Below are 12,918 nucleotides of genomic sequence, written 5' to 3'. Positions count from 1 at the left end.
TAATCAACCCAATCTCTCTCCATACGTCATTCCTGCCATCCCAGGTATCAGTCTGGTGAATCTTTGCTGCACTCCCTCCATGGCAAGAACATCCTTCCTCAGATAAGGCAACCAAAACTGCACACAATACTCAAGGTGTGGTCTCACCAAGACCCTGTACAACTGCAGCAAGACATCCTAGCTCCTGTACTCGAATCCTCTCGCTATGAAAGCCAACATACCATTTGCCGCCTTAGCCGCCTGCTGCACCTGCACGCTTACCTTCAGCGACTGGTGCACAAGGACACGCAGGTCTCGTTGCACTTCCCCTTCTCCCAATCTATTGCCGCTCAGATAATCTGCCTTCCTGTTTTTGCCACCAAAGTGGATAACCTCGCATTTATCCACATTATACTGCATCTGCCATGCATCTGCCCAACCTGTCCAAATCATACTGGAGTTTCTCTGCATCCTCCTCACAGCACACACGCCCACCCAGCTTTGTGTCATCTGCAAACTTGGAGATATTGCATCTAGTTCCCTCGTCTGGATCATTAATATATATTGTGAATAGCACCGATCCCTGCAGTACCCCACTAGCCTGCCACTCGGAAAAAGACCCATTTATTCCAACTCTTTGCTTCCTGTCTGCCAACCAGTTCTCTATCCAAGTCAGTACCTTACCCCCAATCCCATGTGCTTTAACTTTGCACGCCAATCTCTTATGTGGGACCTTATCGAAAGCCTTCTGAAAGTCCAAATACACCACATCCACTGGTTCTCCCTTATCTATTCTACCAGTTACATCCTCAAAAAATTCCAGTAGATTAGTTAAGCATGATTTACCTTTTGTAAATCCATGTTGACTTTGTCCGATCCTGTCACTGTTTTCCAAGTGCTCTGCTATTACATCTTTTATAATGGACTCTAGCATTTTCCCCACTAACGATGTCAGGCTTACCGGTCTATAATTCCCCGGTTTCTCTCTACCACCTTTTTTAAACAGTGGGGTTACATTAGCTACCCTCCAATCCATGGGAACTGTTCCAAAATTCTATAGACTCTGGAAGATGACCAGCAATGCATCTACTATTTCTAGGGCCACTTCCTTAAGTACCCTAGGATGTAGATTATCAGGCCCTGGCAATTTATCAGCCTTCAATGCCGTCAATTTCCCTAACACCAATTCCCTACAAATACTGATTTCATTCAGTTCCTCCCTCTCATTAGACCCTATGTTCCCTGACATCTCTGGAAGGTTATTTGTGTCCTCCTTTGTGAAGACAGAACCAAAGTATGTATTTAATTGTTCTGCCATTTCTTTGTTCCCCATTATAAATTCCCCTGCAAGGGACCTACGCTTGACTTCACCAATCTTTTTCTCTTCACATATCTATAGAAGCTTTTACAGTCAGTTTTTATGTTCCCTGCAAGCTTACTCTCCTACTCTATTTCCCCCCTTTTTAATTAACCCCTTTGTCCTCCTTTGCTGAATCCTAAACTGCTCCCAATCCTCAGTTTTGCTGCTTTTTCTGGCCAATTTATATGTCCTCTCCTTGGATCTTATGCAATCCCTAATTTCCCTTGTTAGCTGCGGTTGAGTCACCTTTTTTGTTTTATTTTTATGCGAAACAGGGATGAACAAATTCTCTAGTTCATCCATGCAATCTTTAAATGTTTGTCATTTGCCTATCCACCCTTTAAGTAACGTTCCCTAATCCATCCTAGCCAACTCACGCCTCATACCATCGTGGTTTCCTTTATTTAAATTCAGGATCCTAGTCTCTGAGTCCACTACTTCACTCTCCATCTTAATGAAGATATTATAATGCTCCTCTCCAAGGGGCCTCGCACAACAAGATTGCTAATTAATCCTTTCTCATTACATAATACCCAGTCTAAGATGGCCTGATCTCAAGTTGGTTCCTCGACATATTGGTCCAGGAAACCATCCCGTATACACTCTAGGAATTCCTCCTCCACAGTATTGTTACTAATTTGGTTAGCCCAATCTATATGTAGATTAAAGTCACCCATGAGAACAGCTGTGTCCTTATTGTGCGCGTCTCTAATTTCCCATTTAATGCCATCCCCAACCTCAGCATTACAGTTTGGGGGTCTGTATACAACTCCTGCTAATGTTTTCTGCCCCTTGGTATTTCTCAGCTGTACCCATACAGATTCCACATCAGAGCGAATATCCTTCATTACTATTGTGTTAATCTCCTCTTTAACCAGCAATGTTACCCCACCTCCTTTTCCTTTTTGCCTGTCCTTCCTGAATATTGAATACCCCTGGATGTTGAATTCCCAGCCTTGGTCACCCTGGAGACATGTTTCCATAATTGCAATTACATCAAATCCATTTACATCTATTTGCGCAGCTAATTCATCCACCTTATTACGAATGCTCCTCGCATTAAGACACAAAGCCTTCGGGCTTGTTTTTTTAACACTTAGTCATTTTAGAATTATTATTTACTGTAGCCCTGTTTGATTTACACCCTTGATTTCTCTACCTTCCACTTTTGCTTTTCTCCTTCCTGTCTTTTGTTTCTATCCTTGCTTCCCTTTCCTCTGTCTCCCAACCGCCTGCCATTTTATTTTAAACCCTCCCCAATAGCACTAGCAAACACTCCCCAGGACATCGGTCCCATTCCCGCCCAGGTGCAAACTGTCCAGTTTGTACTGGTCCCACCTCCCCCAGAACTGGTTCCACCTCCCCCAGAACTGGTTCCAATGTCCCAGGAATTTGAACCCCTCCCCCTTGAACCATTCCTCTTCAGCACAATGAAGGTGTCATCGACAGTGCTATCAAGCGGCACTTACTCACCAATAACCTGCTCACCGATGCTTAGTTTGGGTTCCACCAGAACCACTCTGCTCCAGACCTCATTTCAGCCTTGGTCCAAACATGGATAAAAGAGCTGAATTCCAGAGGTGAGAGTGACTGCCCTTCACACTAAGGCAGCATTTGACCGAGTGTGGCATCGAGGCGCCCTAGTAAAATGGAAGTCAATGGGAATCGGTGGGAAAACTCTCCACTGGCTGGAGTCATACATAGCACAAAGGAAGATGGTAGTGGTTGTTAGAGGCCAATCGTCACTGCAGGAGTTCCTCAGGGCAGTGTCCTAGGCCCAACCATCTTCAGCTGCTTCATCAATGACCTTCCCACCATCATAAAGTCAGAACTGGGGATGTTCACTGCTGATTGAACAGTGTTCATTCAGTTCCATTCGCAACTCCTCAGATAATGAAGCAGTCCGTGCCCACATGCAGCAAGACCTGGACGACATTCAGGCTTGGGCTGATAAGTGGCAAGTAACACTCGCACCACACAAGTGCCAGGCAATGACTATCTCCAAAAAGAGAGAGTCTAACCACTTCCCTTTGACATTCAATGGCATTACCATCACCGAATCCCCCACCATCTACATCCTGGGGGTTACCATTGACCAGAAATTTAATTGGACCAGCCACATAAATACTGTGGCTACAAGAGTAGGTCAGAGGCTGGGTATTCTGCGATGGGTGACTCGCCTCCTGACTCCCCAAAGCCTTTACACCATCTACAAAGCACAAGTCAGGAGTGATGGAATACTCTCGACTTCCCTGGATGAGTGCAGCTCCAACAACACTCGAAGCTCGACACTATCCAGGACAAAGCAGCCCGCGTGATTGGCACCCCATCCACCACCTTAAACATTCACTCCCTTCACCACCGGCGTACCACGGCTCCAGTATGTACCATCTACAAGATGCACTGCAGCAACTCGCCAAAGCTTCTTCGACAGCACCTCCCAAACCCATGGCCGCTACTGCCTAGAAGGACAAGGGCTGCAGGCGCATGGGGACACCACCACCTCAAAGTTCCCTCCAAGTCTCTCACCATCCTGACTTCTAGGTTTATCGTCACTGGGTCAAAATCCTGGAACTCCCTCCCTAACAGCTCTGTGAGAATACTTTCACCTCACGGACTGCAGTGGTTCAAGAAGGCAGCTCACCACCACATCCTCAAGGCAATTAGAGATGGGCAATAAATGCTGTCCTTACCAGCGACGCCCACATCCCATGAATGGAAAAAAAATTGCCTAAAGATTGAATAGGCTGGGGTTGTTTTCTTTGGAACAGAGGAGGCTGAGGGAAGTCTTAAATGAAGTTAATAAAATTGAGGGCCCTAGATAGAATGGATAGGAAGGACCTATTTCCCTTAGCAGAGGGGTCAATAACCAGGGGGCATAGATTTAAAGTAATTGGTAGAAGGATTAGAGGGGAGTTGAGGAGAACTTTTTTCACCCAGAAGGTGGTGGGGGGGTCTGGAACTCACTGCCTGAAAGGGTGGTAGAGGCAGAAACCCTCATCACATTTAAAAAGTACTTGGATATGCTGTAACCTACAGGGCTACAGACCAAGAGCTGGAAAGTGGGATTAGGCTGGATAGCTCTTTGTTGGACGGCACGAACACGATGGGCTGAATGGCCTCCTTCTGTGCAGTAAATTTCTATGAATTTAACTGTCCATTGCAAAAAGGTGTCATCCTCCCTCTGACACCCAGAAAATCCCCAGAAGGCATCAGCAGATCAACACAGAACCATTAAGCTGCAGACCTGTAACTGAAGCCCCACAAATGGTAATACCCAACCTTTTGTGATTGCTAGTGTATATTGGCAAGTTCATTCATGACCCAGCCAAACCCCTCTCAAATTGACCTGTCCCTTTAAAAGAAAATCTATCCTAAAGAATTTACAGTTTTGTCAAATTCCCAGTTTTAAGTGTCTTGCACTGAATTCTCCCTTAAGTAATACAGTAGCTCTGATTATCCGAATGAAATTTAAAAATTGTACAGAGGAAGATTTGTCTAATGTATCTTTTATTTCTTCTATAAATACATGTTGTACGAGAGCAACCCTCCCCTTTGCGATATAATCCATTAAATTTACCAATATTTAACTCTAGTTTTTCAGAGAAAATTGAATCAGTTTTGCACATCTGTGTCTAAGTGTCAACTTTGGCTTATTTGGAAGCACTCTTGCCTTGGAATCAGAAGATTCAAGCCCTACTGGACATGAGCCATACTCTAGGTTGACACTTTAGTGCAGTCTGTGAAAGAGTTGTTGCACAAGAACTCAATGGCGCTATTTAAAGAAAAGCAGGGAGTTCTGGCTAATGTTTTTCCTTTGCCAAAAGAACATTAACTGGTCGTTTATCTCAATTGCCGTATGTGGGATGTTGGCTTTGCCTAAATTGGCGGAGCATAGTGCTTGTTTGCGGGTATTTGTTATTTGGAATGTACACAAGTGGGACCTCTGTCGGCATGTATCATAGCTGTTTATTACACTGAATGTTGTATAATCCCTAAGTTGACAATTGTTTGTAGTTTTCATTCACTGTATTGAAGTTGCAGCCAAATTTACTACTTTTGTTTTTCCTATTTTAGAGTCTCACAATCTGCCAAAGCAGCCCCCGCTGGCTCTCGCCATTGGACAGGCTTCAAAATGTCTGGAGTTGATGGCCCGATTAGGAATCGGTTCTTGTGCGTTTGCCACAGTGGAAGAATATTTGCACTAGCTATGCATTTGTACAGCTCATCCCAGAGCTACCTTAACATTAGTGACCATATTCAGCACCAGGTCTGCTGAAAGGAAACTGACTTTTAATTTCCAATGATCTTTTGGGGACAGATCCTAAATGTCACTCTACTTCTGCTTCCTAGTTTACAGCATGGTCCAGCTGTTTTCTAACTTATATGCACAGTTCATTGACATGTTTTGCATTATTTTTTTATAGCAATGTCTGGAGGAGTTGTAACATTGTAGTATGTATATCTGTTTCAGTGGAACATACTGTGCTTCCTTTTTAATTCCTCAAACATGTCAAAGGTTTTCATCTGAAGTGGGCTGATTGAGGCTCCAGCTGAAATAAATGGTCCATCATATGGGACAGTGTCATTCATTCATAAATATTTGGAAAAGAAAAACTAATTGGCTAAAAAAATGCTTTAATTAAAGTGAGAATGTGTGAATAAAAGTATTTAGTTACAGATTAAAACCAAAAAACTAGGTTTTTTTGTACTTTATTAAAATGTATCTTTTGTGATAAACCAAAATTTAAAATTGCTGTTGTGTGAGTGGATCTCCAATGGTAAGCAGGTCTAATACAAAATGGATAAAGACATTTTCCATCCCTCTACTGATGTACATCAAAAAAAGTTAAATGCTTGAGTAATTTGGTAGATTTTTTAAGTATAGATGGATGGAGGGAGAAAAGACTTTTTCCCCTTCCGAGAGTATTGTAAATCCTCATTACTCAGGAGCTGAAAGGACAGTCTCAATACTTGTGAACGATTGCAGCCTGTTGGTCCCACTTTTTTTTTTATCTCCCCGGGTTGTCTCTGTGCACACGCTCTCAATCTCCACCTGTTTCCTCCCCCGCCCCCCCCCCCCCCCCCCAAGAACATTGTTTAAATGCAGAGAAATCCATTCTGCACCCATCATTTTAACCATTGTAAAATAACAGTGTTAAGTACTTGTCAGCACATTGTGTGGTAATGACATTATTTATATTAAACCAAATACTTAGTCAAAATCTGCAATGTCTTAATTTAAACTTTGTACACTCTGCATTTTTAAGCAGTGCTTGAGTGAGTACTATACTGCAATAAACAAATGTATGAATCGTAATTAATCAGCTATTAAAGATTTAAATCTATTGAATGGGTAGTGTTTATTTACTGGTCAAACAGCATGGTTTACATACTGAAAATGGAAACTTATTAAAACTGTGCACTGTGATGGGGCCGCATACTGCCTTAGCCTCCAGCACGGGGCTGAAAGCTTCACCCTGTGCATAATTCATGAAATTCAATGCCTGACACGTACCCTCCTGACAGCACTGTCACTTTTACCTTTGAGGCTAGGTGCTGACATGATTTGACTCGGCACTCATTCCCCCCCCCCCCCCCCCCCCCCCACATTGCTGCTTATTGAAATGTATAGTCTCTGCAGCAAATATATTTTAAATAAATACACCGTATTGTTCTCGAGTATTTTAAACATACTCCATGTTTATATTGCTATCTTTTCCAGCCATGTCATGTAAGCCGCACGGGCGAGGCTGATTGGATAACTTAAGGTGCCTGTTGTGACACTTGAACCATTTGTCCATATTTGTTCTTATTTCCCCTTAATCCAAGAAAAATCTGTTGAAGTTGCTTTTGTCATTGTGGTGACAATCAGAACTGTTTTTATTTTATTTCTACTAACTGTAAAAGAATTCCAGTTGTAATGTTGCCAATATTTATCACTCAGTAAACAGCATCAAAAATAGGTTATCTGGTCATTTGTCGCAGTACTGTGTGGGGCCTTCTGGTGCATAAATTGGCTGCTGTATTTCCTGACAACAGTGACTACACTTCAAAATATTTAATTAGCTGTGAAGTACTTTGGGATGTCCAGAGATCGTGAAAAGTGGCATACAAGAACAAGTTCATTTGTAACATGCATATTAATTCATGATATTGCATTGAAAACCGGTTCTGTGACTCTTATCTTACTAACCTGTGGTAAGATTTTGTAATTAACATTGTAAATTTCTTGATGGATAAATTGTTCCATTAATACAACTGATAGCAGTAATAAATGATTACATGGATATTTTACTAGATATAAAATTGTATGGTTCCCAAAATGTTATTTTGTAGGTTCATTTTGGGGGGGTAGAATAAACCAAACATATAAATGCTTAAGGCATTTTGGGGATGCTTTAATGTAAGTACTGCACATAGTTACATCGTAATTAAGAAATTGAATTTTCAATACCTCTGCCCAGATGGTATTATTTGTACCTTCTGAGCAGATGGTGCAGACTGGCAAGTAACTTTTATACAAGTTCCTATTATTAGCATTCTGACATTAATGTACTAAAGGTACTGGGGCATGGGACACCTAAAAGTGGTTTCAGGCCCTGGGCAGTACAGCTTCTGGTGGAGAGGACAGATTGGTTAATGTTACCATAACTTGGCCTCTGCAAGACACTTCCACTTTCACTGCCTCTGCTTGGCAACCCCCTGTGTAGCTGACATTAAAAACGCAGCTGGATGAGCAAATCAAACCTGCCTCCCCCATACAGTATTTTAATACTTGCCACAGCCTCAATACTTTTGAGTATTTGTATTCTGTACTGTAATTTGAATCCTAGTTCATAGAATATTGCAGGAGCAGGACTAAGTAATTGAGAATTGTCAATGACAATTGTTCCCTATTGGAGCAGAGTAGCATTTCTCTCTGCCCACGTTGTCGTGGTTTTATATTTTCTCTATCAACATTCTCCACATCTTTCAATTTTGTTGAGCGTCTCTACTGGATTTGAATACTTTGTAAAGTATAACTGGACTTTCAAGATGGCAATGTGTCAGTTTGGTTCAGAACTGCATTTTCATTTGAGAAGGTTGCATGTTCAAGCCCCATTACAGGACTAAAGCATGTAATGTAGGCTGCACTTCAATGCAGTACTAAGGGAGTGTATAAATGTCAAACGTTCTGTCTTTTGGATGCAAATTTAAACCAAGGATCCATCTGCCATTTCAGAAAGACTCCATAGCACTATTTGAAGTAAAACTGAATTCCTGTGGTAGACAACGCGGCTAAAACAGGATAGAATTATACAGCACGAGGCCATTCAGCCCATTGTGCCTATGCTAACTCTTTGAAAGCTATCCAATTAGTTACATTACATACACTTTGCCTGTAGCCCTGCAAATTTTTCCTTTTCAATATATATCTAATTCCCTTTTGAAAACTATTAGAATCTGCTTCCATCCCACTTTCAGGCAGATCACAACATGTTGCATAAAAGAAATTCTCAACTCCCATCTGGTTCTTTTGCGAATTATTTTAAATGTGTGTTCTAGTTACTGACCCTCCTGCCAATGGAAACTCTCCCTATCTACTCCATCAAAACCCTTCATAATTCTGAATACTTCTATTAAATCTCCCCTTAACCTCTGCTCTAAGGAACAATCCTAGCTTCTCTAGTCTTTCCACACAACTGCAGTCCTGTGTCCTTGGTACCATTTTAGTAAATCTCCTCTGCACCCTATCCATGACCTTGACATCCTTCCTAAAAGTATGGTGCCCAGATTTGGACACACTGCTCCAGTTATGGTGGAACCAGGGGTTTATAAAGGTTTAGCACAGTTTACTTGCTATTTATGAAGCAAAGAATTCTGTATACATTTTTAACATCCTTACCAACTTGGCCCTACCACTTTCAAAGATTTCTGTTTGTGCACCCCCTTTAAAATGTACCATTTTGTTTATATTGTTTCTCCCAATTATTACTTCCAAAATGCATCACTTTACACTTCTCTGCATCTGTTATGTATCTGCCTGTTTCACCAGTCGATGTCCTCCTGAACTCTGCTACTATTCTCACTGCTGCATTTCCAAGTTTTGTCATCTGCAAACTTTGAAATTGTGCCCCCATACCCAAGTTGAGGTCATTAATATATACCAATAAAAGCAGTGGTCCTAATACTGACCCTTGGCCGTGGGAGGGGGCCACCATTGTATACCTGCTTCTAGTCTGAAAACAATGCAGAAGAGATTTACTAAATTTGTAGCTTGAGAAGGTAGTTACTGGGTTAATTTCAGTTGTTACAGCGCTGAACATTGCGTAAGAGTTTCTTCAAGTATGTAAAAAGGAAAAGAGTAGCAAAAGTAAACGTTGGTCCCTTAGAGGCTGAGGCAGGAGAAATGGGGAATAAGGAAATGGCAGAAACGTTAAATATTTTATATCTGCACAGTAGAAAACACAATGCATACCAAAAATGGTGGGGAACCAAGGGTCCAATGAGGGTGAGGAACTTAACATAATTAATATAAGTGGAGAAAAAGTATTAGAGAAACTAATGGGACTAAAAGCTGACAAATCCCCTGGACCTGATGGCCTACATCCTAGGGTTCTAAACGAGGTGGTTGAAGAGATCGTGGATGCATTAGTTTTGATCTTCCAAAATTCCCTAGATTCTGGAATGGTCCCAGCGGTTTGGAAGGTCGCAAATGTAACACTGCTATTCAAGAAAGGAAGGAGAAAAAAAAGTGGACCTACAGGCCAGTTAGCCTGACATCAGTCGTCGGGGAAAATGCTGGAATCCATTGTTAAGGAAGTGGTATCAAAACATGACCAGGCAGAGTCAACATGGTTTTACGAAAGGGAAATCATGTTTGACGAATTTATTAGAGTTTTTTGAGGATGTAACTAGCAGAGTAGATATAGGGGAACCAATGGATGTAATATATTTGGATTTCCAAAAGGCATTTGATAAGGTGTCACATAAAAGGTTATTATACAAGATTAGGACTCATGGGATTGGGGGTAATATAGTAGCATAGATAGAGGATTGGTTAACTGACAGAAAACAGAGTAGGGATAAATGGATCTTTTTCAGGTTGACAGGCTGCAACTAGTGAGGTGCTGCAAAGATCAGTGTTGGGCCTTAGCTATTTACAATCTATATTAATGACCTAGATGAAGGGACTGAGTAATATATCCAAGTTTGCTGATGATACAAAGTTAGGTGGGTAGTAAGCTGTGGGGAGAACACAAAGGGGGAAAAATTTGGTTGGTTGCGCCACCCATTAGCACCTAAAGAGGTCGAGAAGTGGGGCGCTAACCAACTAGCGCCCGGGCGCAGCAAACCCTGTGCCTCTTCCCAAATTGAGCGGATCTTTAGTGCCCGCTCACTGGCGCATGCCGATCATGACGTCATTTCAGTGTGCAACGCCCTTGGGGCGCCCTGGACTGGAAATTCAGTGGCGCCCCCCTCCGTTCCACCTGTCGCTACCAACGATAGGTTACCTGGAACGTTTCCCAGTCGCTGTCAGGCTGGGGGGGCGCTATTTAAAGGGGACTCTTCCTGGATTATTAGTGGTAGCCATTTTTGGACCACATCTGTGTGTGAGAGAGAGAGAGTTGCTCAGAGACAAACGGAGAGCCATTTCTGCAGTGAGCCAGCGCTGGCTGAGGAACTTTAGCCTTCTGAACATAACTTTGCAGTTGGTAAGCTTCTCAACCGGCATAACTTTCAGTGCGCACTTACTATGGGGGCTGCATTGGATGGGAACGTCGTGCTTTTCAATCAGATTGACAGGGCACAGAGACGCAGGGATCGAGTGGCAGGCATAGCCAGACGGAGGAGGGCCAACGGACGTCGGCACGAGACCTTACGCTGCCAGGGTTTTCCGCCAACAGTTTTCGTATATCAACATGCTGGAGGAGCAGTGTTTCCGAAGGCTGCGCTTCAGTAAGGAGGTGGTCACTGAGCTCTGCCATCTACTTCAGCCAGATCTGCAGCCTCAACTAACGTGCAGGACATCTCTGTCGGTGGCTGTGAAGATCACTGTGGCTCTAAACTTCTATGCCAGCGGCTCCTTTCAGGCCGCTGCTGGGGACATTGCCAACATCTCACAGTTCACAGTGCATTGCTGCATCCGTCAAGTGACTAATGTCCTCTTTAAAAGGAGACGGCAGTACATCTCCTTCCCAAGCAGCGAGAGCGTGCAGAGGGCTTCACAAGGATAGCGGGCTTCCCCATGGTGCAGGGCGCCATTGACTGCACGCATGTGGCTTTGCGGGCGCCTCTAGAGAATGCGGAGGATTTCCGCAACCGAAAGGGGTTCCATTCTTTGAATGTGCAGCTGGTCTGTGACCACCGACAGCTGATACTCGCTGTCAATGCCCACTTTCCAGGCAGCAGCCACGATGCCTTCGTCCTGCACCAGACTTCTGTGGCAGACCTTTTCGAGGCCCCGGTTCACCCAGGAGGCTGGCTTTTCGGGGACAAGGGCTATCCTCTGTGCCCCTGGCTGCTGACCTCACTCCTTTCGCCCAGCACCCCTGCTGAAGAACGATACAACGAGAGCCATCAAGCGACCAGGAACATCATGGAGCAGACAATCGGCGTGCTGAAGCAACAGTTCCGCTGTCTGGACCATTCCGGAGGAGCCCTTCAGTACTCACCTGAGCGAGTCTCCCACTTCGTGGTTGTGTGTTGCATGCTGCATAACCTGGCAATCCTCAGGACCCAGCCAGTGCCACCAGACATTGAAGCACCAGCAGAGGAGGAGGAGCAGCACCAAGACAGGAGTCATAGAGTTATACAGTACAGAAAGAGGCCCTTCGGCCCATCGTGTCTGCGCCGTCCATCAAGCCCTGTCTAATCTAATCCCATTTTCCAGCATTTGGTCCATAGCCTTGTATGCAATGGCATTTCAAGTGCTCATCCAAATGCTTCTTGAATGTTGTGAGGGTTCCTGCCTCTCCCACCCTTTCAGGCAGTGAGTTCCAGACTCCAACCACCCTCTGGGTGAAAAAGTTTCTCCTCAAATCCCCTCTAAACCTCTGCCCCTTACCTTGAATCTATGCCCCCTTGTTATTGACCCCCCTACTAAGGGGAAAAGTTCCACTTTATCTACCCTATCTATGCCCCTCATCATTTTGTACACCTCAATCAGGTCCCCCCTCAGCCTTCTTTGCTCCAAGGAAAACAACCCCAGTCTGTTTAGTCTTTCTTCATAGCTGAGGCGCTCCATCCCAGGTAACATCCTGGTGAATCTTCTCTGCACCCTCTCCAAAGCAATCACATCCTTCCTATAGTGAGGTGACCAGAACTGCACACAGTACTCCAGCTGTGGCCTTACCAACGTTTTGTACAGCTCCATCATAACCTCCCTGCTCTTATAGTCTATGCCTCGGCTAATGAAGGCAAGTATCCCATATGCCTTTTTAACCACCTTATCTACCTGATCCGCTGCCTTCAGGGATCTATGTACATGTACACCAAGGTCCCTCTGACCCTCTGTGCTTCCTAGGGCCCTACCACTCATTGTGTATTCCCTTGCCTTATTTGTCCGTCCAAAATGCATCACCTCGCACTTTTCA

General features: G+C 43.8%; 1 protein-coding gene across 1 annotated transcript in view; it reads left to right on the top strand.

Annotated features, from left to right (window-relative positions):
* ranbp9 (RAN binding protein 9) overlaps positions 1–7,305 on the top strand; it is a 107,537-nt gene extending 100,232 nt beyond the window's left edge. Inside the window, exon 14 of the mRNA XM_085988819.1 lies at positions 5,417–7,305. Within this exon, the coding sequence (XP_085844945.1) occupies positions 5,417–5,547 (131 nt within the window). The 3' untranslated portion in view covers positions 5,548–7,305. The remainder of the gene's footprint in view (positions 1–5,416) is intronic.
* The last annotated feature ends 5,613 nt before the right edge of the window (positions 7,306–12,918 follow it).

This window comes from Somniosus microcephalus, chromosome 5 (assembly GCF_052327205.1).
Source record: "Somniosus microcephalus isolate GS21.2 chromosome 5, FLI_Smic_1.0, whole genome shotgun sequence".
Classification (NCBI taxonomy): Eukaryota; Metazoa; Chordata; class Chondrichthyes; order Squaliformes; family Somniosidae; genus Somniosus; species Somniosus microcephalus.
Note: the sequence above shows the minus strand (reverse complement) of the source record. Positions and strands in the feature narration are given on the sequence as shown.